The 20,954-nt window shown below is 51.5% G+C and overlaps 1 protein-coding gene across 8 annotated transcripts; it reads right to left on the minus strand.

The window, feature by feature from the left end:
• Positions 1-918: 918 nt before the first annotated feature.
• Positions 919-20,954, minus strand: MGAT1 (alpha-1,3-mannosyl-glycoprotein 2-beta-N-acetylglucosaminyltransferase). Of its 8 annotated transcripts, none has more exons than XM_054555057.2 (3): positions 20,893-20,954; positions 19,104-19,532; positions 919-3,459 (listed from the first exon to the last, which is right to left on the minus strand). In XM_054555057.2, the coding sequence occupies exon 3, from the start codon at positions 3,332-3,334 to the stop codon at positions 1,997-1,999; it is 1,338 nt and encodes a 445-aa protein (XP_054411032.1). In that variant the 5' UTR covers positions 3,335-3,459; positions 19,104-19,532; positions 20,893-20,954; the 3' UTR covers positions 919-1,996.

The following is a 20,954-nucleotide window of genomic DNA, read 5'->3' on the forward strand; positions in this document are numbered from 1 at the left end:
CGTTTTGTTTTTTGTTTTTCGGAGACAGAGTCTTGCTCTGTCGCCCAGGCTGGAGTGCAGTGGTGTGATCTTGGATTACTGCAACCTCTGCCTCCCAGGTTCAAGTGATTCTCCAGCCTCAGCCTCCTGAGTAGCTGGGATTACAGGCGTGTGCCACCACGCCCAGCAAATTTTTCTATTTTTAGTAGAGTATTTTTAGGTTTCACCATGTTGGCCAGGATGGTCCCGAACTCCTGACTTCGTGATCCGTCCGCCTCAGCCTCCCAAAGTGCTGGGATTACACGTGTGAGCCACTGTGCCTGGCTGCGTTTTGTTCTTTTAAATGAATTAGTGGAGAACAGAAACTCTCAGAATGTTGCATGTGATATGCAGAGGTAACAGTTTGTCTGTGTGTTCTGGGTATTAGCAAAACAGGCACTCTCACTAGGGTTGCGTTTGGGAGTCCAAGCGCCACTGTGAGGCCAACCCTGGTATCAGCTGTGTACCCTGAGGCTCCCTGGCCCATCATAAAGGGCACTCAGTAAGCACTGCCTGGGCCAGCAGCGGGCACCGGGCACAAAGCACCACTCAGGGACCGCCCTGATCAGAGGACCTGGTTCTTCCCCAGACCAGGCCTGCCCAGCCAGCAGAAGGCAGAAGCAGGAGACACTCACCAGCTTTCCCGCTGCGGCCTCCTGGCTCTACAGGATGATCAGCAGGAGCACAGCCTGGGGCTCCTCTCCACCTTATAGCCTGGATTTCCTTTCCCACCTGGCCCCCATCCCCTGGGCTGTCCCTGGCTCTTCTCTCCCACTCATCTGCTTTCTTTCCTCAACTTTGCTTCCTCCCACCCGTCTAGCCCTCTCCTTAACTCTTCATTCTCCCTTTTCCTTTCTTTCCCCACCTGCCACCTCCTTTTCCAGGACACACACACATAAATATTTTTCAGACAATTCAGCCTTTACTTTATTTTAGAAAATAATTCTGTAGCTTCCACTTTCTTTCATGAAACTGAGGTCAGGCAAGAAACAAAAATCCACCAAGTCCTCTGCATCCTGCCACGGCGTCCTGGCCTGTGAGGACACGGGGCGCCTGGGAGTGGGCGGGGAGGCTGGGCAGCACTGGGCCAGAGGTGTCCTGGTCACTGGTCTATTGCTCCACCTCATGCTGAGAGAAGCCTGTGCGTCAAACCCCAGGGGAAAAAGGGACAGGCAGATCGAATTCTGTCTTCTACCAAGCCAGCAGAGCCTCCTAGAGCAACAGGGAGGGCACTGATTTTCAGAAAGGAGGGGTCACGGCATAGTCCCTCTCTGAGGTAAGGCAAGAGAGGGGTTGTCCCAGCACAAGGCCTTCCTCCCTGCACCTCTCTCCTGACAGCTGGGCATGGGCTGAGGAGAGGTCTTGCTTGCCCCCTTCAACTTTCCATCTCAGAACTATAAACTGCTAGGCTACAAGAAGAGAAGGGCTAAGTGGGGGTCAGACAGGAGAGAAAGGCAGGAGGCAGTGGGCCCGATGACCCACCAACTCCACCAGGCCCTGACAAGGAAGCCCCTTTGGTTAGTATCATTTTGGCCACAAATATGTCCCCTTCTCCCATAACCCAGTCCCCACTGGGGGAAGGGGAGCAGGTATAGAAGGAGGGCTCGTGCCCTGGCTGGAAGGGAGAAGGGGTCTGGTCAAGAGAGCGAACGTTGCCAAACTCTCTGCACATGCTCCAGGAGAAAGCTCAGGACGTGGACATTTCTGGCCCCAACAAGCCCAGTGCCTCCCTACCACACAGTGGTTTCCTGCTTAATACCCCGCAACATACCCTAGAATAGTTCCCCTGATCTGACTCCCTTGAGAACGGGAGAATAATCCTCTCGTTATCATTTGTGCACTTAAATGCCACTCGGAAAAATCAAAAAGATAAATGCACCTAAGAGGGAAACACAGGCAGGCCGATGCAGCCTGGGGACTGTGGTCCCACCTCAGCTCATGATGTGGCAAGGAGGGGCCCAGGAAGGACAGGCAGGTGCTAATTCCAGCTAGGATCATAGCCCTCCCACGTCGGTGGGGGCGCCAGGTGGACACGGCGGCCCCGGAACTGGAAGGTGACAATACCCCGGTAGCCAGCTCTCGGAACGCCCGACTTAAGGTCATCCATGACACCCAGAGCCTTGGCGAAGGCCTTGAAGCTGTCCCTGCCCGTATACTGCACCCGCACCTCCCCCAGCTCCTTCCGGTCATTGGTCCTCACTTTCTCCACCTGCAGCTGGGGAGCACCATAGACGCGTGCGAGGAAATCTCGGTCATAGGCCTCCCGCTGCAGGTAAGACAGGTCCAGCTGGGTGAAGTGCACAAACTGCTGGTTCAGCTTGATAAACTTGAGGTGCTGGTCGAAGAACTGCCCGTGGCTCACACCCTTGCGGCCAAAGGTCATCGTTCTTGAGATTTCAGGGCGTATGCAGGCCCGCCCCTTCCGCTGCTCCGGCCGCCGCATCCAGTCGTCCCAGAAGGCCTTTGGCCACTTGGGCTCCAGCTCAGCCCAGAGCTCGGCCAACAGCAGCCAGCCCAGGCCAGGAAAAAAGTCGGTGCGGTAGAGCAGCTCAGGCTTGCTGGCGTCCACCATCTGCTCCTTGCCGTTGTCATTCCAGGCCGAGACGCACCAGAGGGAGGGGTCGGCCTTCAGCAGCGGATAGGTGGCCTGAAAGTACTCGAAGAAGTCCGGTGCCACCTCCAGGTCATCCTCCACCACCACGGCCGCGGGGAAACGAAACCGCTGGAAGACCTGGCCCAGCGCCCAGCGGTAGTGGCGCGCGATCTTGTAGTAGCCCTGGAACTTGCGGTGGTCGGGCGGCACCGCGATGCTGCTCAGGTCGGGCTGCCGGATGTGCGTGACCGCGCTGCCGTAGGAGGCGATGGCCTGGGCTGTCTCCTCGTGCCCACAGTCCTGGCTAACGATGATGGGGAAGAGCTCAGCCGAGGGCCGATATTGCAGCAGCTTGTCCAGGCAGCGCCGAACAGTGCTGCGGTCACAGGCAATGACCAGGATGGGAATCACCGCCGGCGCTGGGGTCGCAGGCACACGCGGCTGGGCGGGAAGGGCCGGGGTGGGCACCCTCCCCCGCTGGCTCCACAGGGCATCCCCGATCTGCTGCAGCAGCCCACGCTGCCGCTCCAGCTCCACCTCGGCGTCTTGGGCCAGGCGAATCACTTCCCGGGTGAGGCTGGCAGGGTCGTCATCGAGAGCGCTGACTGAGGGTGGCCTGCCAGGTGCTGGGCGTGTCCAGAAGAAGAGGAGCAGCAGGGCATTCCAGGCTACAAAGAGGATAGCGCCCCACAGCACAAGCCCTGCAGACTGCTTCTTCAGCATCCTGGCCCCCACCGGGGAGGGCAGGCCGGGGAGGGTTCAAGGCTGCCCTGGGCTTGCCCGGCTCCCTCGCCCGCAGTCCTAGGGATGCTTCCTCTGGACTATGGGATTAGGAAGCAGCCATGCACCTAAAGACGGGAGAGAGAAAGCAAGCCGTCACACAAAGGCTCGTGGCTCCAGGCCCCACAGGTAGAGGAAATGGGGGCAGGAAAAGGCCAAGAGTGAGGGTGGAGGAAGGCCAGGAGGTTGACTCCAGAGCTCTCTAGGGAGTCAACATATATGCTGACCCAGCAACATATTTTTGAGGGAGAGGCAGAAGGTGATGCTGGTGGAGAGAGAGAAAAAAAAGAACCCCAACTCCCCTCTTTCTACCTGTCAGATTTCATTTCCCCTCCAGGTGGGAAGGAGGAGGGGAGGGGCAAGGAGTGGCAGCATCTGCCTAGCATTCCTCTAACCTAACCGCCCCAAGATGACTGATTTTTAAAATCAAATATCACACCTCAGGGCTACAGTTAACCCCTTACCTAACAGGGAAGCACCAGAGGCACCCCACGAATGTCAGGAGCAAAACGAAGCTGCCCATTATCTCCAGTGTTATTTAACATTTTGCTGGAGGAAGCAGCCAATGCAAATGAACCAAGAAAAAAACAATTCAAAGCAGAAGTGGAAAGGAAGCAAACTATTTCTATCATCTTTACTTGTGACAATATGCCTGGAAAACTCAAAAAGAATCAATAATGAACTGAGCTAGGAAGTGGAATATAAAAATCAACATATACAAATGGATAGCCTTCATATCCACAAATAAACTCATGAGAAGAAAACATGGATGAGAAAACCCTACTTACAAAAGCCAGAGAAATGAGAAAATATTTAGAAATAAACTTAAATAAACTTAAACATTCAAAACTTATGTGAACAAAACTATCATTCCTGAAAGACACAAAAGAACATTTGAATATCCCTTGTTCTTGGTCAGGACATTTCAGCATCATCAAAAATCCCAATAAAAATACCTTTTTATGGAGCTAGACGAACTGACAATAAAGTTCACATGGAAAACTAGGAAAACAATAAAAATAAGTTGTGAGGAGGGACTCAGCCCTACCAGATATTAAAATACTGCATACTGGCCAGGTGCAGTAGCTCCTACCTGCAATCCCAGCACTTTGGGAGGCCAACACAGGAGGATCACTTGAGCCCAGGAGTTCAAGAATAGCCTGGGCAGCACAGGGAGACCCTGTCTCTACAAGTAATAATTAAAAAAAAAAAAAAAAAAAAAAAGCTGGGCATGGTGGCACACACCCGTGGTCCCAGCTACTTAGGAGGCTGAGATGGGATCACCCGAGTCTGGGAGGCTGAGGCTGTAGTGAGCTGTGATTGGATTGTGCCATTGCACTCCAGCCTGGGCAAAAGAATGAGACTCTGTCTCAAAAAAAATTTTTTTTATTTTATATAGCAAACTACAAAACCTCCGTAATTACAACTGTGTGGTACTGGTACATAAATAAACAGACCATCCAGTAAAATAGAATTTAAACTCCAGAAACAGACTCATTACACAAAGAAATCTAATATGTAATAAAGGTGCTACTTAAAATTCCCAAGCCAAGATGGTCTTACTAACAGTGTTATAATAATTGCGCAGCTACGCTATAGCTTGAATATGGTTTGTTCTCTGAAGCACATGTGGGGATTTGACCCCGTGTGGCGGCGCCGGAGCTGGGGTCCAGTGGCAGGTGTTTGGATCACAAGGGGGGCAGATCCCTCCTAACGTCCTCTGGTGAGTGAGCTAGTTCCCCAGGGATAAAGCTGTTATAACCAAGCCCAGTCTCTCCTGCAAGCCCCACTTCCTTTCTACTTTCAGCCATGTCCTTACAAAAACCTACACAGGAGTGTTGATGGTAACTTTATTCATAATCACTCAAAACTGGAAATAACCCAAAGGCCCATCAACAGGGAAATACAGATAAACAAATTGTGGTTTACTCATAGAATGGAATAATATTCAGCAATAAAACTGAATAAACCACTGACAAACACAACACAATCTCCAAATAATTACACAATATGGGTCTTTTTGGGAAAAACAAAAAAGAGCACATACACTATGATTCCATTGACATAAAACTGCCAAAAATAGAAACTAATCTATATTACAGAAAGCAGATCAGTTGTTGCCTGGGGATGGAGGCAGAGAAGGGCAGTGGGGTAGTTACTACACATGGGCATTAGGAAGCTTCTGGAAGGGTGGATATGTTTATTATCTTGATTGTGGTGATACTTTTACAGGTATATATATATATATATATATACACACACACACACACACATATATACACACACACATGTCAAAACATCAAATTGTACACTTTATATGCAGTTTATTGCACATATTTATATCAATTGTATGTCAATGAAACCTCAAAAAACTTTTTTTAAAAAGACGTTATTGGGTAAAATGACAAAGCTGAAATATGGACAGTAGGTTAAAGTATCAGTCATAACTGATTAATTCCAATTCTTATGTAATACACACTGAAGTATTTAGACGTAGAGGGCCAGGATAGATGCAACTTCTCAAATGGTTCAGAACAAAAATGTACTCTGCATACATAGAGAGCAAATGGAGCAAAATATTAACAGGTGAATCTGAGTAAAGAGAGTGTGTACGAATTCCTTATACTACTTTTTATTCTTGCAATTTGTGTAAGTTTGAAGCTATTTCCACCTGAAGTTTCTTGACAATCAAATATGTAGATATTGCCCATAGCTCTGAATAGCTTCATCCATCAGTGTAACCCCAGCTGGGCACATCAGCAAGGCAAATTGAGATGATCTGTTTGCCCTGAATTCCTCGGTCAGTCACTTGACAACATGTATCACACACCTGCTCTCTGCCAGGCTCTGGGAAGGAACCAGGACACAAACCAATGAGAAAAAGGCATGGTCCCACCAATCCTCCAAGCTCTACCAGACCACATTACTTGAAAGGATCTGAAACACTCCCCAGTTCCCAGCCAGCTGCCATTCCAGACCATAACTCCTTGACTCACCTGTGAAGGTCTACCCTTCACACCCCAAAGCTTCAGGCACGCACCCTCTTACGCCAACAGCTCTGCCAGTTACCCTCTGCCTCACAGCCTACTCTCTAATCCTGGCCAAAACCTTGGGCCTCAGATCTAATCTCTGAGGCTCTGGGCTCTCAAACAGGCAGATCTGGCATAAAAGGGCTGATCCCGAAGGGCCTCTAAGGAGACATAGGTTCTGTCTCCCTCCTGGGGAGACTTCCCCAGCCCCTGCCAGCACTCACCACCACTTGTCTTCTTCCTAGAAACCAACCACCCCCACCACTCCAGGACATCAGTCTTCTCAGAAACCTCAAGTCCATTTCCATGTAACTGTACAATTAAATTCTGTTGTATCAGGGCTCATATATTATGTATCAGTTAGATACGTGTCATCAAGTGACTGAGGAATTCAGGGCAAACATCGTTTCAGCTGGCCTTACTGCTGTGCCCAGCTGGGGCCATACAGATGGATGAAGCTACTCAGAGCTGTGGGCCATATCCCCATATTTGATTTTTAAGAAACTTTATGTGGAAGAAAAGAGTGATGCACAGAAGAGTTTCAGTTTCTTTTTTTTCTTGAGACAGAGTCTCACTCTGTCTGTTGCCCAGGCTGGAGTACAGTGGCATGATCTCAGGTCACTGCAACCTCTGCCTCCCAGGCTCAAGCGACTCTCTTGCCTCAGCCTCCAGAGTATCTGGGATTACAGGTGCCTGCCACCACGCCCAGCTAAGTTTTGTATTTTTAATAGAGAGTTTTGTATTTTTAATAGAGACGGGGTTTCACCATTTGGCCAGGCTGGTGTCGAACTCCTGACCTCAAGTGATCCACCCTCCTCAGCCTCCCAAAGTGCTGGGATTACAGGTGTGAGCCACTGGGCCCATAAGAGTTTCAGTTTCTTCTTCGCTCTCCCCTCAGGATGTTGTCCATGTTGGAACTTTCCCTCCAATCTAATGGCCAGGATTTCCTGTCTCCCAACTTCCCACCTCCTAAATGACTGTGCAAGAAAAAGACTTTATATAACAGGATGGGGATGGAGAAGAGGGACTGAATTCTATTCAATGAAGTGCTGCCCTGCATGGCTTAGAAGGGCGGGGCCCCACTGGGCTTGGTGGCTCAAGCCTGTAATCCCAGCGCTTTGGGATGCCGAGGCAGGCGGATCACCTGAGGTCAGGAGCCTGGCCAACATGGCAAAACTCCATCTCTACTAAAATAAAACTACAAAAATTAGCCAGGTGTGGTGGTGTGTGCCTGTAATCCCAGCTACTCAGAAGGCTGAGACAGGAGAATCCCTTGAACCTGGGAGGCAGAGGTTGCAGTGAGCTGAGATGGCGCCACTGCCTTCCAGCCTGGATGACAAAGCAAGACTCCATACCCCAACAAAAAAAAAAAAAAAGAAAAGAAAAGGGGGCCAGAGGGATAGCCCGTCCCTGACTCATCAATGACCTGCAGGCCCTTATGGCAAAGCCTCCTGGGACCCTTGAGATTACTTCTGCACCCTTTAGATGCCTTTTCACTCTTCTCCAGACATCAGAAGTTGGTGGCCCACACCCACTACCTGATGCTTAGGACCTCCTGCCCCACCCTTCTAAGCCATGCAGATCAAAGCAATCTTCTGACTGAGTTTTTACTTGGCAAGTCTGCACACATATGGAATGGCTGCAGAGCCCACAGGAAAAGCTGCCCCGGCCCAGCCCTGACCTCCACCTTAATCCCTGGACCCTTGTTCTCCACCCCACAGCCCTGTGCTTCAAACTTGCTCCTGTTGCCATAAGAGTACGTGACACCCCTATTTCCAGCCCACCTGCTTCTTCGCATGGGCTCATCCTGGGCCCCAGTGCTATTTTCCTACTGTTTATCCACGTAATTCCTGGGATAGGATCCTCAGCTCTGCCTGGAAGTTAGTGCTGTGTGCACACACATGAACCAGGAGCCATACACCCTCTCACAGCTGGCTGTGCCCAAAAGGATGATCAAGCCCAGACCTTGGCCAGCAGCGGTGACCTGCTTCTCCAGGAAGCACTGCTCAGGCCTGCTCCGGCCACCATCCGGAGAGTGCAGCAGCAACAAAGGCAAGTCAGACAGCCCAGAGGCATCACCCTACGTTTTGTCACATTTCTGAGATTCAAACTGGGCTGCTGTGAAGATCGGATGAGATGGGCCATGTTAGGCATTTAGAACGGTGCCCGGCATGACAACGTAAATATTGGCCGCTATTTCACTCCTTTCTCCCCATTTCCTTTGTTCCACTCTGCCACACTCCTGTCTGGTACCCCAACAGCCAACCCTACCGTCGGGGTCTTTGCATGTGCCCATGTGCCAGCTCTGCTCTTCCCTATCTTCTTCACCTGGCACACTCTGATTCGTGTCTCTGCCAAGATGCCTTCCTTGATGCTGGGACCATGTAAGGTCCACCTACCCTTCACCAACAGCAACAAGCGCAACCACTTGCTCAACTTCTCTCAGGCCCCCTCAGCTGCAAGCTACATGAAGACAGGGATTGGCTCCACCAGCACTGCCAAGCCGCTGTGCTAGGGCCCTCAACATTCAGCAGATGTGCCTGGGATCTAAAAACATCCACAGTTCCTCAACTGCAACTGCCAAATCCAAGAAGCACTACAACACAGAAGTTTTCTAAACTCATTTGGCAGTAAAACCTCATCCAACCTCATTTGGTAAAATCTGATCTGATCTAATATGGGGCTATTTATAGTCTTTTATCTCTCCTGCTGTGGCTATTCATACATTTTGCTACAGAAATAAACATGGTGGCTTATGCCATGCTGCTTCTGATCTTCCACTACAGAGTAAATTCACCAGATCATCTTTTCAAAATCCAAAAAATTCTCAATTCTGAAATACATCTAGGCCCAAGAACTTCAAAACTATGAAAATGGAAGTACAAAGTTACTCATTGACTGCTGGCATCCCATGTCAAGCCCTCCAGCCCTTTAACCTGAACTCATTCCTTCGTAGGAAATACTGTTTTAAGTCTGAACTCTTGATGTAGTTTCCCAGCTGGTCTACCTGTCACTAATCTTGCTTCCCTCTCACAAACCTTCCCAACAGCAACAGCACATCCTTCCTGACAAGCACGCCTGGTCACGACATTAACTTGCTTTAAAAACCATCAGAGGCTGCACTGCCCACAAACTAAAACTCAAACTCATTATGATGACATACAAAGCCCTTCAGACAGACTGTCTGAAATATCCTTTTTCAACCTTACCTCCAACCACTAGCCCCATGGATCCTGCACTCTGGCCTCAGCAGGCTGCTTTTTCCCCAACAAGCATACATGGACACTGCTGTGTCTTTGCTCCAGCTGGTCCCTCATCCTGAAATTTGACCCACGGCACCACCTGCCAGCCACCCACACATCCTTTCAGGCCACTTCAGGTGACTCCTTCTGTAACATCACGGACAGAGCCAGGCCTCCCTGTGACTACACTCCCACAGCACTCTCTCCACGCCGTAACAGAATCTGTGGCCACACTTACCTGACTCCCACCTTCCTCCTTAGGAAAAAAGACTCCATGACCTCTGTGCCCAGCACAGTGCTTGGCACATGTACGAGGTTCAAGTGGGCTAGATGGAAGACTGCTTGCACTATTACCGAAATCAGGGAGAAAGATGGCCAAAGCAGCAGCAAGAAAGTGAAGTGTGACATTTTCCAGAGATGACCGCACATATCCCATTCCATATGCTCTTCTTACAAGTGATAAAGACACTCCTGCCTCCAGAGCTGAGGGTCTATGTTCCCTCCCTTTGGTTCTGGGAAAAAGAGACGCTATGTGACTTGTAAGACTAACTCATAAAAGGCAGTAGTTTCCACCTGGTCCTCTTAAGATGCTTACTCCTAGGACCCTGCTATATGGACAGGACCCTGCTACATGGACAAGACCCCTATAGGTATTCCAACTGACAACCCCAGCTAAGGTCCCAGCTGACAGCCAGCATCAACCGCTAGACACAGGAGACGGCCCTCCAGATTATCCCAGCCCCAGCCATACCTGACTGCAACCGTGTGAAAGACCACAAGCAAGAACCACATAGCTGAGACGTTAATAAAATGATTCTGTTGTTGTAAGCCACTAAGTTCTGGGGTGACTCATTATGCAGCCATCAGTACCTGAAGCAATGAGAGAAACAATCTAGATAATCTTGACAAGCAGGGCAAGTGACCTCCCTGCCCTCCGTGCTCAGCTCCAAGTCCAAATACTGAGGCCCTGTCTCCACTCATGTCTCCTTCCTTAGTAGGTATCTACTCCTGCATAATAAATTACCTTGATATTTAGTGGCTTAAAACAATAGTTATCACTTACTCCTCACAGTTTCTATTGGTCAGAATTGTGGACAGTGCAGCACAGAGGAAATGACGTGTCTCTGCTCCACCATGCCTGAGGCCTTGCTGAAAGACTCAAAAGCTGAGGGCTAGACGCCCCTAGAGGCTCTCACATTCTCTCACATGTCTGTAGGATGATGTTGGCAGCAGCCGAGACCTTATTAGCAGGAGTGCTTGCTAGAACTCCTCTATGTGGCCTGGAAATGTTCTGAAGTGGTGGCTGCATTCCAAAGGTGAGTGTTCGAAGAAAGCGGGCAAGCCAGGTGAAGGTGTATCCTGTTCCTGATTCAGCCTTGGATCAGGTCTGTCTTACTCACTGGTCAAGGGAACCACAAGTCCCTATCGACATTCAAGGGGAGAGAATCATAAACCCCACCACTAGCTGGGAAGTGGACAATGTCAAACTATAACTACATGTGGAAGGGGATACTTATGGGTGAGGCCCTTGAGGGAAAATACAATCTGCTACACCTTCCTTTTTACATAGAACAACTGTCCTTAATCCTGACCTGAGTTCCTAATGATGTCATTTATGAGACTGGCATGCAAGGCAAAGACTCAAAACTTGCTTTGATTTTCTAGAGTTTTCACAACTCCTTTAGGGAGGTGACACAGCCAATCCACACCACCAGGTACAAAGACATCTGCACCATGGTGGGAGCTGAGAAGTGAGTCTTTTCAGTACAAAACCCTTCAGCCAAAACCCAGGTGGCTCTGGGTAGGTGCTACCTACCCCTATGGGGCTCACTCAGTTTCTGAATCATTTGAAGGACTGACTAGGAGCTGTGAGATCTTTTCTAACACTCTGATGCCATGGTATTCTCCAGCCTACTTCCTTTATCTGGCAAAAAATGTTTCTTAAACAGCAAGTGAACACCAGATAGTCAACTTCCAATCATGAGCAATAAGCGAGAAGTTATATTTAGCTGTAAAATTAAGTATAGAAGTGGAAGAAATGGTAACAGATTTTCTCTTCTATCTCTGCTTTGCTTAATGTTAAAAAGCACTACGTAAAAATTCCAGAAAATATAGACATGTCACAGGTAATGGAACTCTAACTGAACTGCTTTCATGTTCGTTCTTAGACCTTGGCTGGACTCCTGTATCATGTACCAGGCCCATAATTTCAGGATGGAAAAAAAAGAAAGGTAGTTAGAGAAGATACACTAAATAATTCAAGAGCTGAGAGAATAAGACCTAGGAGGGAAGGGATGCAGGTTACTCATCCTGGAAAAGAAGAGATAAATACAAGTGCCACAAAAGGCATGAGGCCTAGGATTCAGGCGATCCAGCCAAAAAGCCAGGCAACTTTGGACAAGTCACTTGATCCACTTGTACCTTAGTTCTCTCATCTATAAGGTGACAGGGTTGATTTGGTTCATCACAAGGTCCCAGTGCCTGGATACTGAGGATAGTGACAATTGCCCTACTGCCCCAAACAGTAATGCGTTTCCCTTGTTACACAGGCCACTGAGGTCAGGCATACTGCAGTGCTTCTAACAGTGAGAATGAGACACAGAAGCAGGGATATGGGTGAGCTCAATGGTCCCCAGAATTGGGAAGGACCAGGACGCAGTGATTCCTGATGGAAGGCAGACCCTGGATGATGTGAGCATGTAAGAGCAAAGGCTACATGGCCTGAAAAAATATTGTAAATGACTGAAAATAAAGCTGGGCAACATCTCAGCCAGCGATGTTCTAAAACAAAACGGTAGACCCACTACAGCAGCAAGGGTTAACCAAAGTGAAGCTTCAGCCTTGCGGGAGACGGAGCCGGCCAGCCACGGTCCCTCTACTTCAGAGTTTATCAGACGCGGGCACCGCACGTCCCAGGGCTCTCTACTCCACACACGTTAGCAAACAGGAAGAAAAGTTTTCTTGCCAATTTATCATATATATTTCAACACTGAATCAACATTTCCTTTCTGCTGGGGAGAATCAACCTCTATTAACTTGGGGAAAGGATGCTGGAGTGAGGTTAGGGGGGAAAGCCCACTCCTCAATCCCGCTCCGCAAACCCTCTCGGGCAATCCCACCCCCTCCCTGCCCCGCACGCACGGACGCCCTGGGCCGAGTTTCACAACATCCTCCCCAGTCCGCGGAGCCCGCCCTTCCTCTAACAGCTGGAGGCCCGGGATTCCGAAAGCAGAAGGCGGAGTTCCAACCTCTCGGCTCGGGAAGGGACTAACGCGCAGCTGGCACCGGGTCGGCCCGGGCGGCTCCCCAGCCAAGCCCCCCTCTCGCTAGCACTCACGGGCACCGGGGCTTTCGGGCGACCAGACGTCCCTGGGGCTCCCTCTCGGCGCCCGCGAGGCCTCCCCCGGTCTGACCTCCGTCCCCGGACCCCTACTCACCAGGTCCTCCCGACGTCCTGGCCCCGAACTTGGCCTGCCCCGGGGCGCAGGGAGCGAGCCCGGTGCCCAGGCGCGTCCCAGGCGCTTCCGCGGCCGCCTCGCCTTTCGACTCGCCAGCCCTTCCTGCGGCGCGCCGGGGCCGGACGGCCGGGCGGGCAACGTGGCCCTTCCCCGGCAGGCGGGGCGGGGCGGACTGAGGGGCGGGGAGGGGCGGACTGAGGGGCGGGGCGGGGCGGGGCGGACTGAGGGGCGGGACCGACCGGCCCACCGCGCCCCGCCCCACGGCCGGCGTCCGCCAGGCCCCCTCCTCCTGGCCCGCCTCCTTTCCCCGCCGCTTCTCAGTCAACCCAGGACCCAAGTTTTCCCAGGCCCCCAACTTCGGGAGTCGGCTTTCCGGCTCCCTGGCGCAACCCTGAGGGTGGACGCCCGACCCCACCCCTGCCCTCGGCCCTCCAGCGCAGCTGCCCAGCCTGGAGCCGCGCCTGAAGTGGGCCCGCAGTCCGGGAAAGGCGTTCACCAAACCCTAGGCCAAGGGCTGGGAGCCATTCCCCCCACCCCAACCCGGGGGAGGCTGAGGAGCCCGGCTGGGGGCCCCAGGGGCGCGTGGGGCAGGGACAGAACAGGAACCAGGGTGCCCGACGCGGGGCCGGGGGGAAACACCTGTGCCAAAGCAAGCCAGGGCCAGCTGTGGCTTCTTCCCTTTTGTTTTTCCTTTGTGGGTGGGGAATGAGAGCGTCAGTTCTGAGTAAAGAAAGCAAAGAGAGACCTGCCAGCAGGGTAGGCCCACCAGCCCTAGGCGGGAAGGACTCGGTCACAAGCTTTGGCGGGAGCACCATGGAAAGCTTAGAACAGGTCTGCGCCTGGCTGGTGTTTTAAAGGGGAGGAAGGTGCGGACCTGAAGAGGAGGTGGAGGTGGACCCAGGCCCACCGAGGGGAGGGAGGGACAGCTCTTCCATAGCAAATACCTGTCGCTGAGCCAGGAGCAAAGTCTGGCAGGGAGGAGGAAAGACGCAGAAGACCAGGGGCTCCAGCGCACAGAGCCAGTTTCGCCAGCGATCAGGTCTGAGGCCTGGATTCCACGAGGACGGTGCAAGCCAGGAGCCAGCCCCACTCCCTCCCCCAGCTCCCTCTGGCCTAGCCCTCTGCAGAAGCCTGATGCCCACCCACCTCTCTCACCATGGGACCCCAGGTGGTGAGGGTGGGTAGCCGAGGACTACTGGCTGCTGGGTAGCTGACTTCCCCAAGAAGGGCTGCTGCCATGTGATCAGGACCCACGCCCCTGACGACAACCCCTCCCCGGTGTTCCAGAGCACGGAGCAGCCCGGAACTCTGCGGCCTGTGGTTACTGACTGCTCACTAACTTGTTTCTACATGAAACCACGAATCGTGCAGGGTTCTAGAGAAACAAAGGGCCGGGCGCACCCTGCAGGTCCCTGCGTGGAGGCGAGGACCTAAATCAAAACTGCTAAGGGGTCACCAGGCATGGTGAGGGGCCTCAGGGGCCAAACCCTCCCTCGGCCTCTCCTTCAAGCCTCAGCAGCTCTGCGGAGTGGGCGTTATCATCCCCATTCTACAGATAACTAGTTTGAGGCTCAGGGTAAGTGCCAACGTGCTGGAAGCCACAAGACCTGGTGGGGAGCATGGCCAGGTTTTAGACCGGGCACTCCTGTGAGCCCCCCCAACACCCCTGCACACATCCTCCAGCGCCAGTGCTCTGAGAGGGCTCTGTGTCCTCTCAGGCGCTGCCGTGAAGCCTCCGCGGAAGTGGCCAGAGCCCAGACCTGGAGGCGGAGTGGGAGAAGCACAGGCCCACCGAGGCCACCGTGTGCAGTGTGCGATGTGCGGGAAGCCCGTGGCTTCCACTTTAGCTGACTGCGCGCACTGCGGCAGGAGCCTCGAGCCCAGGCGGACATGCCAGTCAAAGGCCAGTGTCTGTCACCTCTGCCCTATGTTTGCCTAATGAAGGAGTCAGGGGCCTGCGGGCTCTGCACACTCACACTAGGTGTCAAGGCGTAAAGGAAAAAACAATTGTTTCCTAAAAGTGAAAAGGCTGGGAAACACTGGTTTGTAGATCCAAGACATGAGGAGCCAAAATCACCTTCCAGGAGAAAGGACAGACATCAGGGGGTGCTGAAAGGTGGGGGAAGGTCAGATTCCCACCACTGACCCTGATACTTCTCCATCTAAGGCAGGTGAAGGGGAAACAGGACGGCGGCTGTTCCTGCACTGTAACGCACACCCCATTTCTACCACCCTTGGTTTAAATCCCAAGGCTCACAGGAAGATCCAAAAGGAGAAATTCAGTGACTGCAAGAGACCATCCCAAAAAGAAAGGGCCTGGTTAGGGAATCAGAATGGGCTTCATGGAGGCAAAAGCAAGCACTTGGTCTGAGAGGCAAGAAACCAGGGTAAATGAGTGCCAAACTGACCTGGGGAAAAGAGGCTCTGAGCTCTTGATAGAGGTTACATGGGGAGCGGTGATTGGGGTAAGAAGGATAGAAACAAGGGGCCATGATTCTGGGGGTGGGCCTGGGATTGGATTATGTGCAAAAGGAAAAAACAGGAGGATAAACAGTCACAAGATTAGACCAGAATTAGGGGGAACAACACTCTCTCCTGCCTACTCCACCACCAACAAAAGAGAACTGAAAAGATGAAAAGGAAGGAAAACTGTTCCAGGAAATTGCCCTCCCATAAACCATGTCCAAGATCCCTGACATTTTTTACAATCTGGAAAGAATTCATGCCCTTAAATTAAAACATATTTTGGCTTGAAAACATCAGTGAAAGTAAAAGCAGGCCGGGCGTGGTGGCTCACGCCTGTAATCCCAGCACTTTAGGAGGCCAAGGCAGGCGGATCACGAGGTCAGGAGTTCGAGACCAGCCTGGCCAACATAGTGAAACATCGTCTCTACTAAAAATACAAAAATTAGCCAAGTGTGGTGGCATGCACCTGTAGTCCCAGCTACTCGGGAGGCTGAGGCAGGAGAATTGCTTGAACCTGGGAGGCTGAGGTTGCAGTGAGCAGAGACCACGCCATTGCACTCCAGCCTGGGTGACAGAGTGAGATTCCATCTCAAAAAAAAAAAAAAAAGTAAAGGCAAATTTTTTAAATCAGTGTTTTGTTTCCCTTCTCCCTGCCTCCCAATATCTCTGCTTGCCCCTCTCCCTCACCCCACAATGGAGACCCAGAAATTCATCTCATCCAGGTCAAAGAGGAAAGATTAACGTAATAATCACTAAACAATGTCTGTCAAATGTAACTTTTGGTTAGCCACCTACAATTCCTTTTGGAATAAAGAAGGATATAAATAATTGAGTTACAATACACACACGGCCGGGCACCGTAGTTCATGCCTATAATCCCAGCACTTTGGGAAGCTAAGGCAGACAGATCACAAGGTCAGGAGATTGAAACCATCCTGGTCAACATGGTGAAACCTCGTCTCTACTAAAATACAAAAAATTAGCCGGGCGTGGTGGCGCGTGCCTGTAGTCCCAGCTACTTGGAAGGCTGAGGCAGGGGAATAGCTTGAACCCAGGAGGTGGAGGTTGCAGTGAGCCGAGATCGCACCACTGCACTCTAGCCTGGTGAAAGAGCAAGACTCCGTCTCAAAAAAAAAAAAAAAAAAAAAAGAATACACACACACAGTCTGGTTTAGTCTATCACTGCTCCTGGCTAAGTAGCCTGACACCTGCTGAGTGCTATGCCCTGGCATCCTGGTGCCCCTGTGAAAAAGCCAATGGTTGTCTTGAAAGGACTGTCTCATGGAAGGGTCAGATGCAGGGCAGGAAGGTGGGAAGGTCAGGGAGAGGAATGCTTGCTCACTCTAAGAAGGAAACGTTCTACCAGAGAGGCTGTCTGGCAGGGCACAGAGCTTCTCTCCCTGGAGGTTTGCAGCAGAACCCAGATGGCCTTGTCAGGTCAGATGCTGTGGAAACAGCACAGCACTGGGAAGCGATTTCAGTGCCTACCGCTCCACCCTTAGGCAAACCCTTCCCACTCAGGGCTTCCGTAGCTTCCCCTCAAACTGGGAAAAGAATCCCTGCTCTGTTCTCCTCACAGCAAAGTGGTAAGGGAAAACAGACAAAACAGATTGAGTGGATCACGTGATAGAAGCACTATGCAAATACGCAACTCCCTGGTACCTGGGATCCCAGAGATGGCTGAGGAGGCACCGTGGCATCACGTATCCCCGAGGGATCACTGTGACCCCTGTGTCTAAGCAAAGATTGGCAACAGAAATTTGCTGGGTGAAGCTGCGGAAGGTGGCACACCCACCTTGAGACCCACACCTTATAAAGGAGCAGCCTGGCCTCAAAGGGGCTGCCCCAGGCACCAGACCAGAGGAGAAAGAACAGCTCGGGAGCAGCAGCTCCACCTGGGCCACCGCCCACCTCTCAGGCCGCTGGAGGGAGTGAGGAAAACTCCTATGGCAAAAAAGGAAAGACTGGGGAAGGCAGTGGAAGAAAAAAATTTAACACGGAAAGTAAGGCATAAGTACAGGATTTTCAGTTTGCAGATGACCTCACTGTCACCCATCCTCAAGGAACATGTGAGGCCTAGGTGTTACTGAGCTAGGGAGAGGCAGAGACATGCCAGAAGCCAGGCTTCCTGCCCTTTGCCCAGGCCACCATACCCTACTATCTCTCAAAATTCCCAACACTGTGCTCTACCCCTCCTTTCTGCTGTGTGTTGTCCCTGGGAAAAGCAGGCATCTTGGCACAGGTAAACTGGAATTGAAGGAGGGAGCAGACAGGAAGTGAAAAGATAAAGACAAACAGGGCTGCTTTTATAGGGAATACAGCCTGAGAAAATACAAAGGGCGAAGAGATGTCAGTCTGGAAAAAAAGTCATATTAAAGAGCTGGAGACATAACTAGCATATGGGACAGGAAGGTAAAGACCACCACTCACTCCAAGAAATGCAGTACCAACGCCTAGCCAGACACTTGCCCTCAAGGCTTAAGCATCCCTCCACCTCCTCTTTAATCAGCTACCTCAAAGGGGCACACTGAAATTGGACTGGAGAGACTTAAGGGCCAATGCAGTATCTGCAAGACTCCTTCAATCCAAGTTCTCCGTGGATCCATTCACCTGTTCTACAACTTGATGATCCCAAGTACTGTTTACCAACAAGATGATGAAACAAATTCAGGGGCAGGCTTTTAACTAAGGACATCTTCTTAGGCTTTTGCCAGCATACTATTTCAATAAGAAAACAGAACTCCTAAGTCAGAGTTGTTTCTGTGCTTTTAAGGCACATGGAGCAATATCAATGTTATTGTTTCCTATGTACACGGCCCTGGATACTTTTCAAAATCCTTGTTTCATTTGCTCCTTGTAACAACTTGTAAGGGACCTGGAAAGTTAGTTTTCCCCCATTTTGTAGGTGAAGAGAACATGGCCTGTGTTGGGTTGTACACTGACTAAAAAAGTCAAAGCTAGAACACAAGCACTCCTTCCTGACTCCCAAACCTGTGTACTGTTCCTCTGCTCTTTTCCCGAGCTTTCATGGGCTAAGCTCCCCTTAGAGAAGGAGGAAGGGAGACAATTTAGGAGGTTATCTAGACCATTCCCGCCTTCTCCCCCCACCAGCAGTCCTTTTCAGTTAGCTCCCCAAAACAGAGCAGCTGCCTCTGCCTAGGTAATCCATTCCAGTCTTAACTCAGACTGACTTGGAATCCTATTATCTCGGTGTTGGACGGGCCTTTAAAGGTAATCTAATCCAACCTCCCTTCAGAAGCCTCAATTATTTTCATGTTCTCCTTGGCCTAACCTCACAACTGCCATTTTCACAATCCCTTACAAGGCACTCATCCAGCTTGGGTAAGGGGAGGTTGGGAACAAGTCTATACCCGGACAGAGTAATGGAGAGGTGTAGCTTCCAGTGTACCCATCTGGATAAGATTTCCTGAATAGTAGCCTCCGCGAACTCGCCAGCTCAACACCTTCTGCACAGGCGCAGCAAGACATTAAATGGGAAATGAGACAGGAGCCTTACCTTTCTTCTCTTGTCTCAGTTGCTCCCCAGGAGATCATCAAATCCCCATTCAGCACTCCATTTTCAAAACTGAGAATCCCAAATCAGATCCACCAAAGTGCAGTTTCTCTCTTCTTATCCAGGTCCAAAGTCCATGGCTGAGCTAACCCTGACGGGGAGGAGTCTGGGGGGGAAGGGGTGTGTCCAGGCCCCTCCCCCCCCACTGCAGACTTCAGCGCCCCTCTCAGGGGTCCGTTACCTCCCTTCATTCAGCTGCCTTATTAAGTTCAGAGTCTGGTGATGGATAGATCCCAGATACTATCCCATCTCTTGCTCAGGCAGGGGAAGTTATCCACTGTGAGAACTGGCCCATCTGTCTTGTGCTGGGGCTCATGAGAAGAAACAGGCCTTAGAAGCGGCATGGCCCAGGAGGCAGATTTCTGTGTTAACCTGCAGAACATTTAAACATTATAACACTCTCTAATCTAGATACCCAAATAGAGTCCTAAAACCTTCTAGTTTCCACTCCCCACCTAAGAGTCCATACTAGGCTCTATCATCAAAACACCTTCGTTAAACACTCCGCAAGGTTATACAAAGCGCCTACTTAACTCACGTATCACACGCCAGAACACAGTCACCTCATCAATAGTGTGTTTATATATATAAACACATATAATATAAACATATTACATATATGTACAAACATACATGATTCAGGATAAAAGATGGATCGTACCCATTCTCACCACAGAAAAGTAACCGGAGACTGTCTTCTAAGAAATCGAGAAAAGAACGCCCTTTCTCCTGCCCTCCTGTCTAAAGCGCAACATAATAATCGAATCTCCCAAGCTTCTTAGGGTGCTAAGTGTTTTAATCCACCAGCCCTCTTCAACTAGTTAATAAATCCTTTCCAGACGAGATGTTGGCATCTTCCACATGCATTCTTTGCTCCTTTAACTAAGCTCCCCCTCTGCTTGCAAAACTGTGCCAGAAATGTAACTCCCAACCTCTGTTAAAGTCCTTCCAGGGGCTACTCCCGAGAACACTCTCCTGGAATGTTTAAGGCCCAAGTCCTGCTTGCAGCAGCCCCACAGTGTTCCCATTTCTCAGCCCGGAAACCCACCCCTGTTGCGACCTCCCCTCCAAGTTTATTCGTAAACACACATCCATCCACTCTCTCTATCTCTCTCTAAACACATCCATCCACACACACTCTCTCCTTTCCTTCCTGTAGGGGCGTGGCGTCCACATGACCTCCACCCCCTCCAAGAATTTAACTCCTCCCACCCTTCTCCCCGGAACCCCGTGCCCCGTGTTCACAAGAGAAGGGGGTGACACTGCGACCCTTCCTGGACTCCAACCCCCACCCGTCCGCCCTGCGGACGACCCTCGCTCTAACTGCGCCGGGTCGTTACCTGGTTCCCGCCCGCCCCGTCTCGGCTAGGAGCCGCGGCCCGCCCCGGGTCGCAATCCAGGTCCCAGGCCCGATCCCCAGCGCCGGCCCAGGCCCCACCCCCTCGACCCCCAGCGGCCCGGCCCTCCCCTCGCACTCCTTCCCCCCTCCCACCATCCACCGCAGCCACTTCCGCCCGTACTCCGGAAGTGGGCCCCGGCAACGCGGCCTCCCACATCCCGCCCATTTTTCTACCCCACGTCCCCAGCCCGTCACCACCGCCACCACGGGAGCGAGGGAGGTGGGTCTGCAGGGCCTGAGATTGTTCTACAGCCACTGTTCACAGGGCTGAAGAACAGGTGTGGGCAGAACCAGGTTGTGAGAACGAAGATGGGCGCAGAGTAGCGGCCGTACAGGAGGGGGAGGGGCAGAAGAGACTGGCCAGCTGCGGAAGCGCGCGGCAGGTGGAGCCGCGC

The sequence above is a fragment of the Pongo abelii genome, chromosome 4 (genome assembly GCF_028885655.2).
Source record: "Pongo abelii isolate AG06213 chromosome 4, NHGRI_mPonAbe1-v2.0_pri, whole genome shotgun sequence".
In the NCBI taxonomy this organism is placed as follows: domain Eukaryota; kingdom Metazoa; phylum Chordata; class Mammalia; order Primates; family Hominidae; genus Pongo; species Pongo abelii.

What these genes read in the sequence shown, in the direction of transcription:
- MGAT1 (XM_054555057.2), bottom strand. Translation starts at nt 3,334, where the DNA reads ATGCTGAAGAAGCAGTCTGCAGGGCTTGTGCTGTGGGGCGCTATCCTC.